Source organism: Nothoprocta perdicaria, unplaced genomic scaffold, assembly GCF_003342845.1.
Source record: "Nothoprocta perdicaria isolate Ctin4 unplaced genomic scaffold, notPer1 scaffold_208, whole genome shotgun sequence".
In the NCBI taxonomy this organism is placed as follows: Eukaryota; Metazoa; Chordata; class Aves; order Tinamiformes; family Tinamidae; genus Nothoprocta; species Nothoprocta perdicaria.
This window is the reverse complement of record NW_020455294.1, coordinates 32,157-57,266: the sequence shown is the minus strand read 5'-3', so window position 1 is coordinate 57,266 and position 25,110 is coordinate 32,157. Positions and strand designations below refer to the sequence as shown.

Here is a 25,110-nt window from a genome sequence, read left to right as displayed (position 1 = left end):
ATAGGACCTGAGCAACTGAGATCAATATAAAAAACAAGAGCAAAAAGACCCTCGCCTTTTATTATTCTGGAAATAAGCTAATTTTATAATAAAAGTTTTGAAAATATCAAATCCTCAGTTTTCTTAGTGCTGTAAAAAGCCTGGAATTATTTTACAGGATGATTTTAGAAACGCAGCTTCTCCCACAGTGTGTTTGATTCATCTCCTTGAGGCGTGCACGTGGATCCACCTCTTCCCTTTTTCCCTTGCTGCTGCGGGAGGAATACAGCGCGCTCGGGGGCTGGCCCTTGCCTGTCATGCATTCCCRCCACGGCAGATTTAGCCAACTGCAGCTGAGAAGTTAGGCTAGCTGCACTTCGGGCTGCTTGTGCCTGGAAAAAGCTATTGTTTTCCCTGGATCACTGGCATGTTGATGACTCGGATGCTAAAAAAGCAGACAGTTTTGCTGTTCTTGCATTTTCGATCCAAGAATGCAGGCGAGAACTAACAGAAATCCTAAGAAGGAGCTTGTTATAGAGTCTCCGCAGCAGTGCAAGGATGCAGGTGCCTGCGAGGCAGAAGTGGACAGTCCTGTGGTGGTGCTGGTAAGAATTGTTGAAACAAGCTGTGGCTTCCCTTTAATAATTTCAGCTCTGTTCCCCCTTGAAAAATGGCTTAATCTCCTGCTAATGAGAAAATCCAGGATTATTGCTGGTGAAGATGTTTCAGATTTGTTCTTGATTCTTTGTGTGTCTGTCTTTTATTTTTTTTTGTGGTTCTGATTTACAAGGTCTTTGGCTCTTGGAATGTGACTTCAGGCTTTTATATTTGTTCTTTTGCAGTTTCTGGTCTGCCCATTGCAGAGCTCTTAAAGCCTTCCATGAAAACTACATTTAGAGTCCAGCCTAGCACCTGTGCTTTTGCCTAGTGCATCTTTCACTTAAAATATTTTTAATTTCTTTGAAGAGTGTGTATCACAGATTTTACTTAAATGTTCTAAAAACTACCTAAAATATTTTAGATGTACTTGAGTTAAAAGACTGACTTTTTTAAAGCTTAAAGCTTTAAAATAATTTTCGGTGAGGGGGAAGTGAAGAAACTCTGAATGTCGGGGGCATAATCAAAGGCATTTATATGTACATTTGTATATTGCTATATACTACTTCAGTTGTAATTTTTACAGTACAGCAACAGAMCATAACAAGCAAACTGTAAGTAATCCACCAACTCACTGCAACTGAGACAATAAACCTTTTCAAATAACAGAGGAGGTTTGTTAAACTAATCGGCTATCAGTATTCAGTGCATACTTCTGTATCAGTAGGAGGAAAGACTTGTATCATTCTAGCTAAAATCTCAGTTTGCCTTACTAATATCTCACACTTAACTGCTGATTAAAAGGATGAAGGTCTCCTCTTTATTTGTTCAGCTGTGATTGCAGTTGCTGGGAACCGTGACCCTCAGATTAGGATCGCAACTTATTTGAGCTCCACGCTATGCATTAAAGAAACCAAATAAAACATGTTGGACATCTCTGCTTAGTAAAGCGCTCCTGAAGCTTTAAGGCACTTCTTGACTGTATATAATTCAAGACTTACATGCATGTAGGTCAGACAAATTTTCTGTTCCCTTCCACTGCCTTTTAGCTTCTCGCTAGTCTGTTAGTAAAATGTGCAGATCTTCTTTGTTCTTTTTTTTTTTTTGTATGGGTGTGTTCCGATTTCTGGTCCAGATTTTCATCAGTACAGCATGACCTAATCTYGTGTGTGCTTTCCTGCCTTTGGAATGCTTAACTTTATTTAGAACTGCTTTTATTCCCTCCTGAATACTCTGTGAGGAGATTTAAATAGTGTTTCTGCAGATACGTAGGATGTTGTAGTTTGTCAAAAGGCATATGTTGTTAGCTTAAGGRAAAATTAGCTAACAGGTGTTTAATTATAAAATATACAAAGTGCATTGTTTTAATTTTCCAGATACAGCTTAATTTTAACATTCAGACGTGATTAGTGTTTCTCCTCTCTCATTTTCAAGTCTTGTAGAAGGTGGGTGTAKGAGGAACAAAGCTCAGCATTTCTAGGGAAGAGCAGTGAGGTCCAGCGTAGGTCACGTACAAAAATGTCTTTGCTGTCATTTCAGTTACTATCTTTGCCTCAATGTGTTACATATTTAGAAGAGTGTATATAGAAAAGGTAGCATATAATTACAGGGGGTTTTTGCTTCTGCCTTTTTTAAAATTTTATTTTATTGAGGGAAACTAGATGAAACGGTGATTAGGCCACTTGCTGCAAGGATACTTTGCTGGGGGTCTGCTGCTAGATGCAAGGCAAAAAGTAGGCTAATATGTTTCATTTAACAGTGTTTGCACCCGTTTTTATTTTATTGGGATGTGACATGGTAGGAGATTTTTACTGCCACAGTAAAAGTGCACATTTTCTTACTGAAAAGGGATGCAGTTAGGTAAAGAGTAAAACTAATATGTTGCTAGTTGGTGTAACAGCTATAAATAGTGAAACTTCTTGTTGTCTGGACTAGAAACCTTAGAATTTCATGAGATTACTTCTTAGAATAAAGTTTGGAACAATAAGCCCTGGTTCAAGCTGGAAACCCTTCTGGGTGGCTATTGCCTAAAACATGGCAATTTGTTCTTTCGGGTTTAGATGTGCCGCTCCTGGATGGACAGTTACTGCTGTATTTTTGAGTAGGAGAAATCAATTGTGCATCTAAAATCATTTACTTCAACTTTTTTGTTTGCTGGATCTTCGAAAGGATATGTTCACAAATGGTGAATAATATTTAAGAGATGACAACAAAGTAAAACTGACTAAAATACATTCTTTTATGATCATTTGTAATACAAGGACAGTAAGTCAGTCTTCTGTGAGAAGTGTTTTTAAAATAAATCACAAATGTTTACAGATTTTTTTGTAGGCATGTTCTGTCAGAACCTCTTCTTCTTTGGTTAGTTTGAATTTTCTAGTGAACTATTAAATATGTATCCTGGTAGTAGAAGACTTCTTTACCCAAGAACAGTAGTAAAGTGTGGATAGGCTCCTCAGAGGAGCTGCACCATGCATGTATTCAGTATTTGTATCTTTGTGTGTGTATGTGATCTCTTGTGATTCAAATGACACCACATAACACCTTGGCTTTTGAGTTTAGCAAGCAAGAAGACCCCATGGAAAAAGCACTTGGATTTTCCAGGTCTTGCCTCCAAAGCAGCCTCGGAATGAGCTGCTGTGCTGTTTGCAGCTGTACAGGTTGCAAGGTTAGGACACTTGCTGCCAAGTTGCATTTGGATGCTGCGCTGATGTGTTGTTGGCTCATGTGGCTCTGGGAAGTGGGAGCTCCTGGAGACCCTCATGCTGCTTATCACGGGGTCACAGAAGGGCTGAGGCTGGCAGGGCACCTCCAGAGATCATCTTATCCGACTGCCCTGCTCAAGCTTGCATTTGAAGCAGTAAAACATAAAGCGCTCCAAGAGCTCGGATAGAGCTTTGCCAAAATCTATTTTTTGAGGCTTTTGTGCTGTCAAGAAAAATTGACAGGAGATAAGGTGGCCACTTCTGTGTCTGAAGGAGAAGTAAAACATGGGAGAGGCTAGAAATCAAATAATTGGAACTGTATGCATGTTAGATACATGATGGAGAGGCGTGCATTATAGAGGGGCTTACCTGTAGTATTCTAAGTGGGCCACAGTCATCAACTAAGACCTTATAATAAGTAAAACCATGGTGCTTTGTAGTTCTGAATACAGTTGCTGGAATGCTGAAACACTCTTTCTTCCAGTACAGCTTCTTTAATATTTAAGTAAAAAAATAAAGCAAAGGTTTTCAGCCACTCAACCTGGGTAGAAAAATGTGACAGTGGTTATTGTTTTTTGAAAAAAATGACATGCTTTTATGCACATCTATTTTGGCCCTTTGTCTGTAACTATGGTAATCACTTTTGGCCTAGTTTATTTATATGTGTATGTGTGCATAWATATGCACATGCATAAGCACAGGCATGACTGATTTAAAGGATGCATTTTATTCTTTTAAGTCCTAGCACCTTAGGAGTTTTGAATTTGTCAATGAAATTATAGTGCTGCTTAAATATACACACAGTGGGAGGAAGCTCTTTACATAAATCTATAAAAAGGTCATTCCCTCCCACTTTTCTAAAACCGAAGTTACTAAACTGCCTTTACCCATAAAAAGTAATGTAATATTTAAGAAAAAACTCGATGGTACGTACAATTTTTTAAAATAGGTTTCAAAGTCAATTAAAAAATAACGCAGCCTGGACAATTGTGGTTGCGAGACATAAGGTACAAGGAGCCATTATCCAGGCTGGGTGTTAAATAGCTTGGCTGTCCGAGGGCGGGAAATCCCAGCCGCTCTCTTGTGTTCCGTGCATCCTACTGCRTCGTCTGCTCCTGCTCCCTTCCCCCTTTGAGGGGCTCGACTGAAGCTTTCAAGGGAATATGTACTATATATATATGTCTTATCAATATATATCTTATAAGTATATGATGTTTTGTAGTGCAAGGTTAACCATTGCTCTTAGGAAAAACCTGACCCTACCTTGTTTTGTGAGAGGATGAGTGGAAGATGACGTTTGTCTCGACTGCAGCCTACAAGAAGTACTATGGCTYGTTGTTTTTTCTGTAACGTATAATCAAGGCAACCATTGAACCCCTACCTTAAAATTCTTGCATTTTTCCTTGCAATTTTCCTTGCATATTCTGATGACTTTTGACAGTTTTTGTCCAAAAGTCCTGTTGTGATGGGTTAAAATGGCATGTTGGTGTCACGGCTGCCATTGCCAAGTACTTCTTGTTTCTGATAAAYTTTCATATCTGAAATACAGTGGCAAAAATGAAGTGCTACAACAATACTCTGCTCTGGTTTATCTTCCCACAAATATGTCTCAGGCTAATCCAAGTGATGGACTCCATGAAATATTGTGCTCTTGCTTAGRTCACGGAAATAAAGAAGTTATTTGTTGCAAATTAATAGGGAAATTGAAGCCTCGCTTGAGAGGCTAACACTGTTTTCTGTAAACTTGATGTTGAGTCCTGACCACGCTGGATCTTATCTGTGTCAGCTGGTCCATAAATCAAATTCGATAATACTATACCTACGTTTTCCTTTACATTGCATTAAATAATAGACCGGAAAAATATTTTTCTGAAAAAGAGCTTGAGAGGATCTGCTTCCTTGTAATGTTTTAGGTTTGGCCGCATGCCAAAGTCAATGTGCTGTGTATTGTTTTTTTCATATCTGGTTTAAACTGATAAAACATCCTCTTCCTTTTCATACGCTTTGACATATGACTAAGAAAGAAATGAATAATACTTTGGAGAAGCACAGAGAGGGAAATTCTTCAATCTTTTTTTGTAAAAATGATATTTCTGTAGAGCAGAAGAAAGTTTACTGAGTAAATGTGAAGCTGATGTGTTCTGTTACCCCACTGTATGAGCGTCCCTTTGGCTGAGCGCTGTACGCTCAGGACCTCAGCTTTAGGCTCTTTAAAAGCTCCTAGTAAGGTAGGATTCTTTATTAATCTTGGGCTTACCTCCTGTTGTGCAGGGCAAAGCTCATTTGCTTTTAAGTTTTCTTTTATCAGCTTTAGGGTTGTGCTGGACCTCTTTTGTGAGGCAGATTAGAGCTCTGCCTTTGCGATGAACTTAATGCTTTGGTGAGGCTCTGAAGCTACCTCACACACATGTATATCTCAGAGGAAAAGGTGACAGTGCAGAACCAGATGAAGGTTCGCTCCTGGTTTGAGGTGGCAGCTTTCTCTTGCCACGTGCTAAGGGACCTGATATTCTGCTCGTTCCACTTGCTATTGCAGGCAGCAAACATCCTGGTACCGTGAATTCAGGCTCCAGTTGTGTTAACCATATATATGTCTCTGCTTTCCTTTTAAGAAGTTTTCTGAGTTGCATTTTAAAATGTACTTCATGCTATGTATTTTAATACATTTAAGGGCTGTGTTTTTCTCAATTGAGTGTTTCTCTGAAAAGTAAGGACCAGAATTGACGAATTATTTTGCAACAGCTTTTAATTAAGACCAAGTTGCCTGTTCTGGGCAGTAATCTGAATCCGGTCTGCTTCCAAAGGGATTCCGTTAGCTCCCATCTGTTGGCACTGGTGGTCGTGCAGCCTGTGTGCAGCTTTGCAGTGAACTGATGGGAACCCCATAAACACACAGTGCTCTGCCTAGTTTGCCCCCCAAATGTGACTGTTCAGTTGCTGGTGCTAATGTGAGAGGGCTCCGGACCTGGCTGTAAAGGAGAGAGGAGCCTTTGGAGTCTTTGGGGTCTCCTTTGGTGGTTTACTTCATTGTAGCTGCACAGCAATTATGGAGTCTGACTTTATTGAAAATATTCTAAATAAATCTGGTTCTGCACTGGCAACACTTGTAGCCTCTTTGCTTCGAAACTGGGAACGCTAAACTCTCGAAATGTTTGGGGATATAATGTACAGCTAGCTCAGTGGTTGCTGTTCATTCATCTCCTCTGAGAAAGGTAATAAACTCATCATCATCCTCAAGCGTGGCTGCTAACTGCGTTGGGCTGCGCATAGTGTTCCATAATGGAGATGATAAACTTGTAGGAAATCCTTCCAGAGTGACCATAGATAGTAGCAATTTTTCTTGACAAAACTCCACCTCATTCATCACCTTTTCTTAGTAGTTTTATTTTCCGCTTTTTAGGTTTTGACCCTTTCACCTTTTGCTTTCTGCTCTGCTTTTACATTTTTATTAGCAGTAATACTAAGCCATGGTAGGCGTGAGAGAATCCTGGGTAAGTTGGGTGGCCTGAGAGCTTTCCTGAGTTCTTGTAACTAAAGTTTTCTGAAATCTGTGATGAATGAATTTAGATAATTCACTTTTGGAGAGGAAAAAAAAACACCTTTATGTTTTCTCAGGAATATTATTACCATGCTAATGATTAATTTTACTTTCAAATTTAGCAGTTACTATTTGCTAATCAAGATGTTTCTTCTGTGTAGTACTGCTGGATTTTGAAAGTTTATTAACATAATAAGGTATGGAAATGTATAAAAATTGCATTTTTGCCTGATTAGTTATAATGGCAGCATTAGCTGGTCCCTGATACTGCTCTTACGTTAAATGCATCTGACTGAGATTAGTCTCTTCTTCTTTTTGAAGCAAATAGCATGCTCATATGAATGAATATCAGTTGTATTTACCTATGTGACATGATGTGATTTAATCTACATCTTGACTACTCGGTTTCTGAAGTAGAAAAAAAAATGAATTTGGCACCTTTTGACAGAGTAACATGTTAAAACGAGTCAACAGTTGTAATTTTTCACAATATACCTTCCTTTTTACTTTTTGCAGGCAAAACCAAAGCTCATCGAACCAATCGACTATGAAAATGTCATTGTTCAAAGGAAAACACAAATTCTGAATGATGCTCTACGTGAGATGCTGCTTTTCCCTTATGATGACTTTCAGGTAATCTAACTTTTGAATTTTTATTTTTAATCAGATTTTTAGCAATAGTACTCACGGAATAATAACTTTGCACTATTTTGTTAATCAGCTCTCTTTTTAGCATATCAAACATAAAAATCGGTGCCATCAGAGCCTCTTTGCACTGTTCAATTTGCTCTGTTAAGTTACAGTAGAAGAAATGGCATGATTTCTTCATACTTTCAGACAGGTCTGTCTGCGTAACTTAGCAAGCTTACTGCCTTTAGAAGGAGCTGATCAGAGAGTTGTTTTAAAGTATATTTCTGTCYTTGTAGAGTAGGAAATTGTAACATTTATTCAAAGAAAAATTTGACATATTTAAGTTCTTAAAATTGCTTTTTCCTCCTTTTCCCTCCATATCAATGAAAGGTATCAAGTTGTTTAAATGAAACCTGTAAATAAACTGCTTCTCAGTTGTGTGTCACCAGCCAAAATTGACAAAATATCCTGGGCACAAAAGGACTCTAAAGTTACGCTTAGCTAAAAAGCTAGGATGGTTACATTTAACTGAAACTTGTACTACTCATAGAATATCTTTATAGAACAGTTGTGTTTTTCTTTGTACATGCACTGTTTTTGAAGCTTTGCTAGAGCAAGTTAACATAACCAGCAAAATATATTTGAGACTACAATTGGCATAAATCATAGAATCATAGAGTCCTTAAAGTTAGAAGAGACTTCTAGAGMTCATACAGTCCAACCCCCTGCACACACAGGGTCACCTAGAGCATGTGACATAGGGCAGCATCCAAGYGGGTTTTGAAGATCTCCAGAGAAGGAGACTCCACAGCCTCCCTGGGCAGCCTGTGCCAGGGCTCTGGCACCCTCACTGTCAAGAAATGTTTCCTTAAGTTCCTGTGGAACTTTTGGTGCCTCACCTTGTGGCCGTTTCCTCCAGTCCTATCGCTGGCCACCACTGAAAAGAGGCCGCCCCCTCCTCCTCACGGCCTCCCTTGAGGTATTTATAGACACTGATCAGGTCCCCCCTCAGCCTTCTCTTCTCCAGGCTGAACAGACCCAGCTCCCTCAGCCTTTGCTCACAGGGCAGATGTTCCAGGCCCCTGATCATCCTCGTAGCCCTGTGCTGGACTCTCTCCAGCAGCTCCACATCCCTCTTGTACTGGGGAGCCCAGAACTGGACACAATCTCCAGATGTGGCCTCACCAGGGCTGTGTATAGGGGGACGATCACCTCTCTTGACCTGCTGGAGACGCTCTTCTTAATGCACCCCAGGATCCCGTTGGCCTTCTTGGCCACMAGGGCACACAGCTGCCTCATGGTCAGTTTGTTGTCAACCAGAACTCCCAGGTCCCTCTCTTGGAGCTGCTCTCCAGCAGGTCCCCTCCTAATCTGTACTRGTGTCCAGGGTTATTCCTCCCCAAGTGCAGGACGATGCGCTTACCTTTGTTGAACTTCATGAGGTTTCCCACTGCCCAGTTGTCCAGTCTGTCCAGGTCCCTCTGACTGGCGACACAGCCCTCAGGGCTATTAGCTGGTCCTCCCGGTTTGGTATCACCAGGAAACTTGCTGCGGGAGCACTGCGTCCCTTCATCCAGGTTGTTGATGGATAAATTGAACAAGACTCGGCTGAGGACTGACCCTTGGGGGACACCACAGACAGCCCTCCAACCGGACTCTGTGCCGCTGATCACAGCCCTAAATAGTCAAGTCTCTCATATATCCCCCATACCTGCACTCAAAATATCTACTGATATTTGTGAAGTGTGCAGACACCTGTACCAGCTGTAAGTTAAGTGTTCCTGGGACTGTGTCAAACACACTGAATACCTCAGTTAGACTGGCTGTGAAAAGCTACATTGAGAAGTTGAGCACTTTCTTCAGCCAGGCATTTGAAGGTAAGGTTATGTTTATCCCAGTGAAAGTTTATACTGAACTATTTCTACAAAAGAGCAAATAAAAATCCTGTAACATGCTTCGTCTTCATATTATCTGTAGTATATTGAAATACTTGCCTGAGTCTGCCTGAGCACTCTTTCTGGGTAGTCTCTACTTCGTTATCACTGATTTTTACATGAATGTCTTTCTACTCAGAGCTTTCCTACTCTGAATTAGAAACAAATTGATCAAGAATATCCCCAGACATTTTGTTTGAGCAGTCCATGGGATGTCTCAGATATTTAATTGCCATTTCAAAAGTCTGTTTTTTTGCAGTTCTTGTCTTCATAATCTACATAACTGAATTTTGTTCACAGGCTTAGGTCTGTGAACAGTTTGGCTTTGGTCATCCTTTTTTCGCTTCCGTAATCAGATTTTCATCAAAGCAGCCAAGTGTGTGTTATATCAAAGGATTCCCTTCAGGTGGTCATAATGATAGTCAGATTTCCTGCCTGTTTATCCATCATCACTATAATATCTGAACGTGCTTTCCGGATTTGTCCTCTCATCTTTGGTAGAATCTCATTTTAGCCTTAACTAGATTAATGTAAGGACTTATTTACAGTGTGAAGCAGTTTTTTTTTTTTTTTTTTTTTTAAAGTTTCTCCGTTTAAATCTTACTAGCTTAAACATCACAGAATCACAGAATCACAGAATATTTAAGGTTGGAAGGGACCTCTAGAGATCATCTAGTCCAACCTTCCTGCTCAAGCAGGCACACCTACAGCATGTGGCACAGGGTGGCATCCAGGCGGGTTTTGAAGACCTCCAGAGAAGGAGACTCCACAACCTCCCTGGGCAGCCTGTTCCACTGCTCTGTCACCCTAAAAGGAAAGAAGTTGCTCCTCACCTGGAGACGGAACTTCTTGTGCTTCAGCTTGTGGCCATTACCCCTCGTCCTRTCGCTGGCCACCAGTGAGAACAGCCTGTCCCCTTCCTCCCTGCATTCTCCCTTCCTGAACTTATACATATTAATCATATCCCCTCTGAGCCKTCTCTTCTCCAGAGAAAACAGGCCCAGCTCACTCAGCCTCTCTTCGTACGAGAGATRTTCCATTCCCTTAATCATCCGGGTTGCTCTTCTCTGGACCCTCTCCAGAAGCTCCACGTCCCTCCTATACTGGGGAGCCCAGAACTGCACACAGTACATATAAACATATAACTGTCTAATAGCACTCTGAGCTATCTACCTTTTTTTTCAGATGTTGTTGAAAAAAGAGTTTAAGTCTGTGCTCAATATTTTAAAGCGTTACTGAGTTATAGCACAGAAACTTTAAATCTTTTAAATAATTTTGTTTTATTTTTTCATTCTGCTTCACGTGTAGTKTTTGATACCTGTAATTCAATGGTACTGCACCATGGATGGGTAACTCTTGGTAGACCTCAGTTGAAATGCTTGGTGTTGCCTTCATCCCCCAGAAGACTGATTTAATATAATGAGTGTTTAGACATATCTGTACATGGTCTTTGAACAGTTTAGAGGTGGAAACTCCTACCATTGTATAAAAGTCTGCTCAAGCCATTTCCTCTTACAGCATTCAGTTTCTTTCAAAGTTTTTCCTCTTGCTTAGGTTATACTGATTACAATCTAAAAAACACTTGCCTGAAAAGGAAGCCAAGCCCTGATAATTTATAAAGACATTAAAAGTAAGGTTATTTTGTTAATGGCATGGCTTTTCAGGCACTTTAAACAGTATTGAAAATCTCTTCTGATGTTTATTCCTCAGCACCTTGATATCACCAAAACATCAATCTCCTTCTGAATTTTAATAATTACAGAATAAATTGTGTAGTTTTATAGAGACAGATTGGTAACAAGATTGAATTTGTGCAGATGTTGAATTTATTTTGGCAGAAAGTGGAGACCAGTGTTCATGCTTAATTTGGATAACTGATTTCGTTGTAAGTGCATGGTAGTGCACTTATGTAACTGGCTTGCTGTTATTTGCACTTGAGCAGATTACAGAATACAGTTTTTTAACCACCTAACTGTTGGAATTGTAACAAAGTAGAACTGTCTTAATTCTTGCAATTTTTAATAACTTTACCATGTTGATATTGGGTTCAGACTTACTCGATGTCTCGTTCCATAGTCATTGTCCTTGGCGCTTTCAGTTTGCGACTTGTGCAACCTCAGAGCTCTGCGCAGTGAGGAGAACTGATGAGAACTCTATGTTGGCAACTGGAAATCCTGCACACTAACCAGCTTCTTGGCACCATGCACAGCTTGCTTTGCTTTCTTTCTCCCTTCAGAAGTTGTTTGCTTGGAGAGAGGAGGGGTAGAAGGAGCTTTCTGCACTGAATTCACTAGTCAAGTTATTCCCTAACTTAATTTTCATCAAATCTTAGAAAGTGATCTCTTTATATTTAGAGATCTTTTTGATCTCTAGCAAAGAAAGTTTGCTTTCATTCTGAATAACTAGACTCTCTAAGCCTTAGATATCCTTGTTTTTCACGGTCCTTTTACTTTCTAGCAATTTGTTTAAATTTTTCAGTATGGTCCATATATTTTAGTTACTAAACAGTTTAGTTAATGATAAAAACGTTTTTCTCTTTTCTCCACTCCCATTAATCCTATGCTATGCCTAATGGCTCAGTTATTCCAAGTCACCAGAATTTCAATAATTTACCAAATAATGATATATCTTATTATTCAACTAACACTAGTATTTGAATGTACTACCTTCATAGATCATATTGAAATCATAACTCGATGAATATGAAATGAGTAGCTGGTGATTACCTTATCTGTGTAGCAGGTCAGCTCTTCAGAGAAACCATAAACCAATTGCCCTGCTGTAAGATGCTTTAAGCCCGAACACTTGTGTTTCTAAACTAAAACTCCTGACTTGAGCATGTTATCTGCATTCCTACGGTCAAGTTTTTCCTCAGTACAGACTGAGTTTACAAGCAGTGCAGATATCTTCCTGCACAAATCAAGTATGGCATTGCAGAGTTACCCCACTGCTCTTCCGAGGGTGTTCAGGAGTTTCAGTCAGATGTTTTTTCTTTTACTTTTGAGTAATCTGCATTTGGTTGCCACCTTGGAGTTTAAAAACCTTTTGTGCCTCATTATTTTCCCTTGAATTTCATGGGAATTGAGGAGAGGAGGCAGGTGTGCGTCAAGTCAGTATGGTCTTGTGCTGAGATGTCTGATCTTAYGACCCTCTAAGGTGATGAGGGTATGAGGGCACATGTGATTTGTAACTACAGCATAAGTATGCTAACTCACATTCCAACAAACGATTCCATCTAGCTCCACTGGCATGAGATAGTGCTCTCATTGCGTTCCTGAGGTGTGAAAATGAGCAGTGTGTCTTCACTCTCCATTGCTGCTCTCCGCAGAGGCAGCCGAGATGGTGCAATGAACGGATGCTGAAATTGGAAGTAATAGAGYTGTGTGTATGGTATGAACTAATTAGCCCTGTTGCTGATTGTTAATCAGGCCTGGCAAGCAAATAAACCTGTGTGAATGTGGAGCTGTACAGAGCAGTGCACCTCTCCACAGCACTCAGCTCTATTACCTGGTCGTGTTGGCTTGTTTAGAGGGAGGTATCTGCATACCTTAATTTGTGTGGGCATCTACCCCAGCACACCCAGGCCTGGGTTGCAATTACTTTGAGAACTAAATTATATGCTAGGAGGATGCCCTGAACCACTGTGCTGTAAACACACACATGCTGCTGAGGGTAGCAGAGACACCCAAGCGTAGAGAAAGACACCTTTGGTCTCCTTGCTCTCTAAAACTCAGGGGGAACAGGCTGGAAATCCAAACCGGATCAAATAGCAGTCAGATGCTGTGACATCAAAAGGCAATATGCAAAATCTGTGAAGGAGACAGCACCAAATAAGTATTTTATCATGTTTTACTGGCTGGTGAGACATCTGTATTATTTGTACTGAAAACTACTGCTGTGTATATATACACCTGCTCTGCCTCCTGAGCTGTCTGTGTGTCCTTATTTTAAACAAGGTATCTCACAGATTCACAGAATATTTAAGGTTGGAAGGGACCTCTAGAGATCATCTAGTCCAACCTTCCTGCTCAAGCAGGCACACCTACAGCATGTGGCACAGGGTGGCATCCAGGCAGGTTKTGAAGACCTCCAGAGAAGGAGACTCCACAACCTCCCTGGGCAGCCTGTTCCACTGCTCTGTCACCCTAACAGTAAAGAAGTTGCTCCTCACCTGGAGACGGAACTTCTTATGCTTCAGCTTGTGGCCATTACCCCTCGTCCTATCGCTGGCCACCAGTGAGAACAGCTTGTCCCCTTCCTCCCTGCATTCTCCCTTCCTGAACTTATACATATTAATCAGATCCCCTCTGAGCCGTCTCTTCTCCAGAGAAAACAGGCCCAGCTCACTCAGCCTCTCTTCATACGAGAGATGTTCCATTCCCTTAATCATCCGGGTTGCCCTTCTCTGGACCCTCTCCAGAAGCTCCATGGGTTATATGCAAACTCTCTGCCTGGATTTCAATACTGCCCAGGACTGGCACTGTTTCCGACTGTTTGCTGTTTTTTTTTTTCTCCCTCTATCTTGGTTCTTTGCTGCTTCCAAAAGGTGTGAAGGTCTTGGGTATTAACAGGAAAAGATTTTAAAAAACAGACGTTCCTATTTACACTAGTCAACATGGTCTATAAGAAGAGGAACAGAACTGAAAGTCTTTTATAGAACACTTGCTTAAAGCTCTCACCTTTTAGTTAGTGCAGTGTAGCTCTGAAAATAGATGGTGCTGGTGCTGCGGAAATAATAGTAAACGTAAGTAGTCCTACAAGAAAACACACCTTGAGTAGAGAGAAAAAAAAGTAAGAAAATCTTAACATGCAGTTAATATCCTCCTTTTAGAGACAACAGAAATTTCAATCAAAAAGTTCAAAGGAGTCTTGCCAGACTTTCTTTCTTTTGAAGTCCTTTTCGTGCATGGGAAAGTAGTAGCTGAGTGTTCTAAAACAAGGCTGCATTTCAGCTTTCGGAATTACCTTGTGATTCAGCTTCTGTCACGGCCATTACAGCTGATAAGTCTCATCTAGAAACTCTAAGGGCAAGATCCTAGCATACCACATGCCTTTTATTCTATTGCCTGTCTTTTAAAACAATTTCTGTCATTGCTTCTTGAGGATTTACTTCAATGTAACAGCATCCAAAGTACGAATGGCTTGGGTAAGTGACTGCTGAATTATTTGCCTATATTTCTTTCTCCAGTTTTCCTGGAGAGGAGGAGAGGGGAAAATTTAGCAGTTCATACTCGGCAACAATCTCTAGAAAGAGCCTGGAAAGAAGAAAAAGTAATTTTTTAAATGGGTCTTGGCAGAGACTTTGTTCCGTCGGCAGTGAGACTGCGCTTTTTCTATTCACTGTAGCTGCTGAGACTTAATAGAAACCAAGAATAAAAGTATCACTGTTAAGTGATTGTCAAATTTATTGAGCAGGAAGAGAGGAACCKCGTCAGGGGACACCAAATCCTTAAGTACTACCAAAGGGAAGCAAAAAATACATACCAATATAACAAAGGTAGGTGTACCAATATAAAAAGGAGGTGAACGAGTGAAAACAGAACTAGGGCTCTTGGACATTTGGCTTTAAGCAAATATTAAGAGACTTAAATATTGGTTGGTTGGCTTCTGTCTCTCGCCTGCATGTACTTCTAGACTTTGCTTYTGAAATAGGTGTATATGGGACCTGGTTTTGGGGGTAGAATTGCTCAGAAACAAACCCTGGGCTGCCTTGACCTGTTAGAGAAAACACTGGAAGCTTAAGAAGATCTGACTTTTTTTTTTTGCTAAAGAAATGTAGGCATCAGCACCTTATTCCCCAAAAAAGTATATCATTTTGAGAACTAAATTAAACRTTTAAATATTTTGTATTTTTGTTTTGAAAAATGTATACATGCTGCTTGTCCATTTGCTGAAACTTAAAGATTGTCATTTTGTTGCTTCATACTTTGCAGTAATTGGTATAAACCTGGAAAAAGGCCTATCATACCCCGTTTTTATGATTGTTTCAATACTTAGGTCTGCAGAGCAGTAGTACAAAATGCTTGAATGTCTTCTGGCAGTCCTTGGTATCCCCACACAAAAGCACATTCATCATGAAAGGAACCCTGGGCATTTTTCTGTTACTTTCCCCTCAAGCGTGGGGATGATCAGCTAACATAAGTCAGAGAATTGCATGCCGGATTTCAACAGCAGTAAAATATTTTACGTATACATCAGTAAATACACCAGTAAAACATAACTGGAAGCTGCCTAGAATAGGAGAACACCTGCTAGCTTGAGATACTTAACACAAAAAATCTGTATTTGGCTATTTCCAAGTCCTAAGTAGTGCTAAATCTCCCTAGCAAACAGAAGGAGCCTGAACCAGAAAGAGGCCAGCTGAAGCTGTAGCCCTTACGGCCTGCCCAGCCTGTAGCTTCTCCATGGGAATTCCAGTGGGTTTGGAGCCGCCAGGAGTCCTTGGCTGTGGAATTCGGGGAAATGCCTTTCCTGCCAGGCCCTCCAGGGACACCTGAGCCTGGAGTGCTGCACGTTGCAGTGAGTCGGAAAGCAGGGTCAGCACAAGCGCCTGGGAATCCCAGTCTGCCTTCGTTTGACAGCACGGTGACGGGAAGGGTTTCATCCCTGAGAACACAGGGCACACGTTCTGTAGCTCCTGATGCCGAAATAAATCAGAGGGCAAGWGAAGCCCCGAAAGCTGGAACATGTTCCTGCTACAAAAGAGTTCAAATGACATAATCTCCACATACTTTCTGCAGAACCTTAATGTCATGTTTCAAAATCTCCTTATTTGTTGCTTTAGTAATTATTTTTTTGGGGTAGCTCCAAATGAAAAGATATTATCACTCGTTACATTTCCTGACTCTCTGAATTACTGCAGCCGATGGCTTGATGTACTTGAGAAAGCAGCAGCATGCATTGCCACAGTTGCTAATGTGAACAAATTAAAACTCTTCTGCTTCATAATTGATCATACTGCACTACCAAGATAATCTTTTACTTGAGGAAGAGCAGAGAAGGCTTTGCACCCGTATGACCCAACTATGTCACAGGAGAACAGCAGTGGAAGCTGCACAATTATGTACCTCTGCTTCCGTTTTTTCAAGCCTGCCATAGCTTTATGCAGGCATGCAGTGGATGTATGACAGTCACAGGTGATTTTGCTTTTGCTGGCAAATCACCAGTATTTTCTAAGGCAAACCATAGGCTGTTTCTCTGACGGCCAGAAAATGAGCTTCGTTCACTGTGAAAGATGGTGGATGTTGTTCCCGTATAGTATTTGCTGACTCATTTTTTGACCTGAGATTGAAAAGCGAAAGAACCGTGTCTTGGTTTGACTGCAGAGATCGTGAATATTCAAGGTGCTGAGCAGCCATTCATGTAGAATGAGGCGTGAGCTTTGTATTAAATCTGTAAGTCATAATATCATGCTATGTAGCCATATATTGTGCATCTAYTGTAAAAAATATATATTTTAATAAACAAGTATACTTCAGTGTGTTTATAAAATCAAATAYTTAAAATGCAGTGTGTAATTTGAAATAACTTTTTAATTTTGTAGTTAAAATAAGGAATATGTTCCTGGAATTCAGAATACATCATTCTTAAACGCTGTTTCAGTGTGAATGAATATCTTGCTGCAGGGGACAGCTAATCTTTAGCAAATGGAAAGAGTTTATACGTGTATTACAAGATCCTGTGAGATTTTTGTTTCTTTTTATAGATTTTGCTTTTGATCCCTCCCCACCTCCTATCCAAGCAGTTAACATTGACACTTTTCATTGGAGTACTGGACTAGACAGACCACCTCACCCTGATAATATATTTTTCTTTTCTTAAACCTGTGCTGTACTTGGGTATTGCAACTTCAAATGTGCTCCCTAGATAACAGGATGAGGCTTTGATAGCAACAGAAATACTGAAACCACTCCGTGGAGTAAACTTTCAGTGGAGACAATTGACCATAATGTCCTCGCCTGTCATTCCTGCTTGCCCAGCAGCGTGAGGAGATTTCTCTCTTCGCAGTCTTCCCTGATCCTTCCTGGCCCTGTAATGTTACTTGTGCTCTGGTGCTGCCGTACAAAACCTCCCATTCAGGTCCTGGCTGTGGAAGTTTTTGTGTCYACAGCGTGACCCAGCCAGAAGACTCATTTTTAGATGTGCAGCTATTGGCTTTGCAGTTATTTTCACTTGCTCTTCAGTAGGTTTTGACGGTGTCATTTTTCCATCTTTTATACTTAAATGCTTATCGCTTACTTCAGTCTGTGTATTTATAGAAATTTCATGATCATGAGAGATTTCTTGCACTCTGGCAGCCTTTCTGCTGCTTCTCCAAACTCTGGCATAAAATAAGACTAGGCTCTGGTTTATTAAGTGTCCTTTGATACGCTTGAGTGTATGCAGGAATCATGGCTACCTTTCTTGCCTTTGGTTTTACAGTGCAATTCTCATCTTTGCAAGCTGAGATCTGCCCTTGAAATCCTCATCTTTGGGTTTCTTACTTTGTTGARTAATAGTTTTTATAGGTAACAATAACACTGCCTAAATGTCTGCCTTCAGACATTAGAACCATGCCATCAAGGTGAAATTATTTTTGTTTGTATTTTCTTACCCATGTTAATAGAATAAAAGAAAGCCTGTTTTGTTATGTTAATTTGTTAATTTGTGGAATTTTTACAGGTTCCAATCTCATCCTCCTGGCAAGGAGAAAGGAACAAGTTGGTACTTTCTGAATGAAAATAAATTTTGAATTGGCAGTTTTAAATTGTATTCACAGGGTGTTTTCAGCTGGGCTTCCAACSTACTTGCGGTGATGTAGCTGAATGTTGCCATATTGTATCATCACTGCTCTAATTGCAAGTKTCATTAATTTTCTATTGTTATTGTTTATCAGACAGCATTATTGAAACGGCAGAGTCGATACATACATTCCACCGTCCCTGAAAACGCAGAGAAAGAAGCTCAAAGTTTGTTTGTAACTGAGGTAAGGCTGAAACTGCACGCTGCTGTGTTTGGCAGCAATATTACACATGCATTGCTTTGATTCTTCTTCATTTACCCTTTTAAAAAAAAAATCAAATCCAAATCTCAAAAAGATTAACTGTTCACTGCTGTTTGTTTGACTGTTCATTGCCCTTTATTTGACAATGGCAACTGGCACTTTTTCCATTGTTTGCTGGAAAGGATCTCATCTGTGTATTTGCCTTTTGCAGATGCTTCTCTGCACCCTAACACTTTATGCTTTGGGCTTTCTCAGATCATTATGGCTGATTTATATACCTTTGGCTAATATTAGGAGCAATAGTGAATCTAAACGCATCAACATTATTTCCCTTTTATATTAAAAATTCACTCCATGCCATTTTCTTCCATGACCTAATTGCTTATGTTTGTTCATAATTAAGTTTTTACATTGTGCTGGAACAGAAGTTTTCCTAACTATACCTTCCTAACAGCGATAGCATTTCTAGAGGGCAAAATTCATCCTGATTGCTGAATTACTATCATTACCTGTTACATTTAGAAAATTTGGAACAATTTCTTTCATTTTCAATACAATTTACTGCAGTGCAACTTCTTGCAGCAGGTAACATATTTCAATACAATATTATCATCTGCTAGAAGTATGTGTTTTTATAAAACAAGAAAACGGTGAACTCAGTAAGCGTCTGAATTGATCRCCTTTGATTGGCCTCATAGTCAAAGTCATACTGCTCTGGAACTGAAAAAACGTAACTCTGAAAACTCAGTATTACAGTATAAACRCATTGCACATACTACAACAGAGGAGCGGAGGTTAATTTTTCATTTAAACGCATGCTTTTAGTGGCTTTAAATGAATATTTAAATTGAAAGCGCACGCTTGCAGCTGTTAAAAATCTGTTACATCATTGAGCCTGGACAAGATTGTGGAAAATAACATTGTACTCCACCCAAACTGCTAAAACATGAAAGTTCTGGTTTGGCTTGGCTTCTACAAAAGGAACATAAAACTAACAAAATATTGCCAGAAACTATATGGTACAAAATTTTATGCTATACTAATAGACTTAGCCACACACAAATACAGCACCTAATATTTCAAAAAGATTTTAATATCTTTCAAAATACAAATGCACTATTTTCCAAACAATTGCTTCTGCTGTAGCTCATTAATCTTCATGATTCACCCATTGTGTTCCTCCCTTAGTCTAATTTCCTCTTTTTTTCTTAGAATTACTTCAAACAGGTATTAAGGGYAACTATTATTATGAACAAATCATATTAAAATTTGAGATAGATCATGGTGTTTGGAACTCCCTCAGATTTCCTAGAATTACAACTGATACTTACAACATCGTGTTTCAGATGTTAAAAGATGAACTGAACGTGTATCAGTTGAAAAAGCAGACAATACAAAAAAGAGCTGCCAGAATTGTAACTGGCAAGATATTTTGCCCCAAAGGTTCAGCTAAATAACAAAGGTAAAGCAGTTAAGATCCTGGTCAGAACCAAGGGAATTGACAACTCACGCAAGCAGCTAAGAGAAACTAGGTCTGAAGGTGCGTTTCTTTTACGCATAGTGTGTATTCAGCAGGTTACAATAGTAATTCATAAATGGCTATAACATAGGAGGTTTTTGTGTGCCTGGGGAATGCTCACTTTTTTTTTTTTTTTTTTAATAGTGCATCAAAACCTACAATTCAGACTGGCATGTTGTTAACTATAGATATGAAGATTACTCAGGAGACTTTCGACAGCTTCCAAAGTGAGTATGTTATCTGCTGCTATAATGCGACTTTTGAATTATAGAATTAACTTTAAATCTATTCCAGAAATATGTTAATTTGTGTAATGTAGAAATTGAAATATGTTTTATCAGTGTTTAATACTCACAGAATCCCCAAATGGTTGAGGATCTMTGGATGATTTAGAGATCATCTAATGCAACCGGCCCCTGCTTAGGCAGGGTCACTCAGAGCACATTGCACAGGATCACATCCAGGCAGGTTTCTACTCGCTAGATACTCTTGGGATTTCTTAATGCCAATGAACTTGAAGGTATCAAATGGACTTCAGTCATTTCCTGGAAAGATCTTAGTTAWTCACAGAGATGTCAGAGTGAGAATTGATGTTATTGATAACTTGAGAGTAATAGGATAACTGAAACAGGGCAAAGTTTAGTTGAAACTGATACTGGTTTGTCTTGATTTTTATAATTTCAGAGGAAACTTTGAGCTCTTTCTCCAGGCATCAAGAGAATAAAGGCTAATGGAAAAATATTTATAGGATATTAGCTGAGAAAAGTGGACACAATTAATTTTGAGCGTTGTAAGGATATACAGTGTGCTCTTAAAAAGCAGACTGGTAGTTTAGAAGTGTAAACAAGGGGTTGAGATTCATTTTAAAATGAAACATCTCTCTAGAGTTGCATGTGCTTATCCTTGTTACAGAGATTAAGTCTAGTACTACTTCACAATTGCTTAAAAGCAATCGACTGATTGACTGGTTGTATGTACTTCTGTCAGGGTTCTTGAAGAAATATATACCTGCAAATAAAACATTTTCAGCACAAATATGAAAAAAAWTGAATACAGATATTAACTCTTGTTATATATTTAATAAAATATAGTTTTATTATACTCTAAGTGCTTTTCATTAACGTGTAAATTAGTATTAGCAAGTGGTGAAAGCTGTACACGTTTTTTGGAAGAGAGATCTTAGTCAAAACATGGTTAAGCGATTAGATTTCAATAGGAGGTGCTTTTTTCTTTATTGAAAAGCTCTGCTGCATTTCCTGTGTATTCATAAGGAGAGGCCTCCTGAAGACTTCTTCACATTCTGGAAGTCTTCATCATTTTTGATAGGGCGAGGAATGGGGAAGATGAATTAGAAGGATTTTTTTTTCTCTTCATTCATTTCTGCACTGCCCCTTTAAATTAACAATTTCAAAACAAAAATATTGCTTATGCTGCCATATCCAATGGGTCCCAGTGTTTTGCGTTGCTGTTTGTCATTTTCATAGCATGTGTCTGTCATCTTACTGCTAACCAGTTAACCTATTTCTTTTTTAATATTCATTCATAGTAGAATTTTCTTCTTGCCTATTTTCTGTGCTGTAGTAACAAATATCATCTTGGCCTAGTTATTTCTCTTCCAAACATTTTGTCTTTTTCATGACCTTCCTCATTCTGAGAATTCAGTCTCTAATTAGCTTTCTGTTTCAGCTCCTTTTCATTTTTAAACCTTTTTACCTGCATTTTCCCCTTACAAAGTAAACATCAAATACCATAAAATTCATTCATCTTTTCTGAATGATTTGCTCTCTTGCATGATTTCCTGGGGGGATTCTTTGAAGGACATTTCAAAGATAACTCATGGCCCATGAGCTACTTTTTACTGTGTTGTGTAAATAAAGAAAGGAGGAATGAGAATTGGCCCCATTCTTCTAGCAAAGCGGAGGTGTGRTGGCTTCCTTTATGGTCAATCCTAGTTCATGGGATTGAGCAGTTCTCAGTTACAAAGGCCAGCTGCGCTAATGGGACTTGGATTTGTATYTTATGCCAATGTATTCTGCTGGGAGGGTTCAAGCAGATGTGTAGTGCAGTTGTTTTCATGGGATGATTCAAAACAGAAATCTAATCTACGCAGTCTATTACATATTTTCTGGGCTGTCTGCTAGAGCAATCTTCCAAATATTTCCAAATATTACAGGGAAGCAATCCTTAACAGTACCTGAAGTACCTGAGAGAGTCTAAGTACACTGACTGCTGCAACTGTGCAAGATCTATGTTGTCCTTTCCTACCGTTCTGTATCTATTAAGAAATAGCTTTCTGTCCCTGCGAGAATTTCTCAAATACTGCTGTTTTTTTTTAAAGCCACTTCATTTTTTCTTGACAGAAACCATGCAAGTCATTAGTAAGGTGAATAATATGTAAGTTGTCCTGAAAGGAATCAACGGCTACAGGTGTTAATTCTTGCATCTAAGATGTTACAAATATAGTGTTTGTGGGAGGAAAAAAACGTTTTGTTCTCCCTGGCTACGTGTAGGGGCAGCTCTGAGCTCAACAATGAAAGGATTGTGGCCAGGGTGTGCAGATTAGGAGAACGGCAGGATCAGAAATGTATTTCATGAAAAACACATGGTTTTAGTTGGCTATGATTGTGATTTGTCCTCTTCAGTTAAGGAAATAAGCTCCTTATTTTTACAGTTATGAAATCTATAACTACTCACAACATTTCTAGTATTTTAGAATATTTTTCTTTCTTAGTAAAGGGACTAAATCAGAGAAGCTTCCGGTTCATTTGTATGAAGTGGATGAAGATGCAGATAAAGATGAGGTAAGATGATAACAATTCCTTACTTTCTCTTGCTTTCATTAAAGAATGTTGTGTCACAACAGGTTAGGAGTTAGGTTTAAGTGTTTATGGCAGGAGGTAAAAAGAGAGACCATCCTGGGTGGAAAATCCTGTAGCTCCTTTCAAATAGTCTTGCGTACCCGAGATCTGTCAGGTGAGTAGATGAAATTGGGGCAGAAAGTGAAGCTGAAGAAGTTTAAATACTGGTAAACTACAATCCTTAAGGTAATCTCTCTTAATTTATACTATTTTCTTGTAGACTTATAGAGAGGAATATTTCAGGTGGTTTGAATCGGTAATCTGAGTAAAATCATGGTGAAATAATTTTTTTCCAAAAGATACTCAAGCAGGCTTAACAGCATAACATACAGTGTGAATTCACGTCAGTTTGTTACTGTTCACATCAGTTTTGAATGTAGATAAATCCTGAAGATGGTGGTGATGTTGATTTAGGAATACTAGAGATGTCTGTAGCCCCAAGTGATTTTTACTATGCTTCAAATACCAAATACTGTTTTTTAATAACTGCTTCTGCTATGTGTGTGTTTTATTTTATTTTTACCATGCCCTATTTAAAAACATAGAGTTGTCAAATGCCAAGTCTTTTTCATTAGGTTTTTTTTTAAGACTACTTGAACTCTTGCATCACAGACAACAACTAAAATGAAATGATTTTTATATTTTCTTAGTATTTAACAATTACTTTAATTTCCTTGCTCTCTGAACTGAAAACTATGAAATAAAAATAGATCTTTACAATATTTGTTGGATTAAATTCGAAAAAGTAGTCCAGGGAGCATGTCTGAATAGGTGGATTACAGAACAGACTGTCTTGGGATGCTGTTTCTGCAACATTGCTATTAATATGTACTATGATATTTAGGCAAATAATTTCATATATCTGTATCAAAATCATTCTAGTATTTATAAAACAGTGAAGTGAAGCATGAAAACAATTAAATGAAGAAATAATTGCAATAGTCTGATTTCTTGCTGCAACAGGAACAGTTGCAGTGTCATTATTCCTTTTGAAGTCACAGAGGTCTGTTGTTAAAATGCAAACAGAATAAAGAAGTGTGCTAGGAAAGAAAAAGTGAATTTAATAGGTGTGGAGGGGCAAAAGTCTTTCCTCGGGARAACAATTACCTTTGGGTAGAAACTGCTGAATGAAGGCCAGAGGCTTTTCTTCAACCACAGCCACCTTTGTAGGCTAAGAAAGCATAGAGGCAAATCTTTGGTTTCGTTTCTGAAGAGAATGATACAAACAAATATAGTGACAAATGATAAAATTGGAGAAAGAGCAGATAAAAAGTAATTTAGTTTTTATACCTTGTAAAGTGGAGAGAATTCTCTTTTTAAAAGTAGATTGCTTCTATTGAGCCATTAAGTTGATGTCTGTAAATGGAGCTTTTCAATCAGCGTGTGGGATACAGCATCAAGATAAGGAATTGTTTTTGTTGAAACAATCACTGTTGGAGTGAATTTTAGAACTGAGTTTGTGGAAAAGACCATTAAAAAGAAAGAAAGAAAAAAGTGAAGCCTAATGTGCAGTGGTAATAATAAAAATAGGGAAATGAACTTATCAGTAGGAAACGGGAAGTATGATTTCAGCGCAAAAGCTGTGTGTTAATGACTGTGGGTTCCAAGTCCCTTTGTATTACCAGGTGATAGGCTGCAAAACTCTTTTTTTTATCTCCGTAGGTAAGAATTCTTCCTGACAGTAATGGTGCAGTGAGGCCCAAGCGGTGCTCGGGGTTGCCCTGTGTGGTTCAACAGAATGGGGAAACACTTGCACGTCAGAGGCTTGGACAGGAAAATGGAGTGTTAATAGAGCTGAATCCTAATTTTTGTCCTAATTTTTGTAAACACAAGTAATGAAGGATTTTTTTCCATGTCAGGTGGTGTGGGTATAGCTGACTTGGGGAAATGACAGCTAGGCCTGGGCTGTTCTGCTCCAAATTCTGACAGTAACTCAGCGTCTTGGATTTGTAATGGTGGGGTCACATTTGGAAGAACAGCGTTTTCATTCCTCTTGTTTGTAAGCTGGTTGCTGTACRAGAAAAAGTATTATCTGGGTAATGATGAAACAGTGATGGGGATAGCGACTCTCAAATAGGAACAAGTAGGTAGTGTCCTTTCACCAAGGAGACTCTCCAGGGTGTCTGTAAATTTACTGGCTATTTCTCAGCCTTGATTATCTGGCCTGGGAGCTCACCCCAAATGGAAGGATGGAGATTCAAACAGTTGGGTTGCTGGGTYGTCCTCGCTGGGCCTAATTTCCATAGCGGCCTGACTGACATTGTGAGGAACAGGAATATTGGAGGAATATGTAATTGCTTTCTAGCTCTTTATAGTGGGGAAAGAGCATCAGAAAGTATTTGAGGGAAGCTGAAGTTTTATCTTTTT

The 25,110-nt window shown here is 39.2% G+C and overlaps 1 protein-coding gene across 1 annotated transcript in view; it reads left to right on the top strand.

Annotated features, from left to right (window-relative positions):
* Positions 1-379: 379 nt before the first annotated feature.
* Positions 380-25,110, top strand: part of LOC112946492 (dedicator of cytokinesis protein 9-like) — a gene marked incomplete at its 3' end in the record, with an annotated part of 56,799 nt that continues 32,068 nt past the window's right edge. The window contains exons 1-5 of the mRNA XM_026038328.1: positions 380-584; positions 7,336-7,452; positions 18,259-18,348; positions 20,030-20,112; positions 22,617-22,686. Of these exons, the coding sequence (XP_025894113.1) occupies positions 471-584; positions 7,336-7,452; positions 18,259-18,348; positions 20,030-20,112; positions 22,617-22,686 (474 nt within the window). The remainder of the gene's footprint in view (positions 585-7,335; positions 7,453-18,258; positions 18,349-20,029; positions 20,113-22,616; positions 22,687-25,110) is intronic.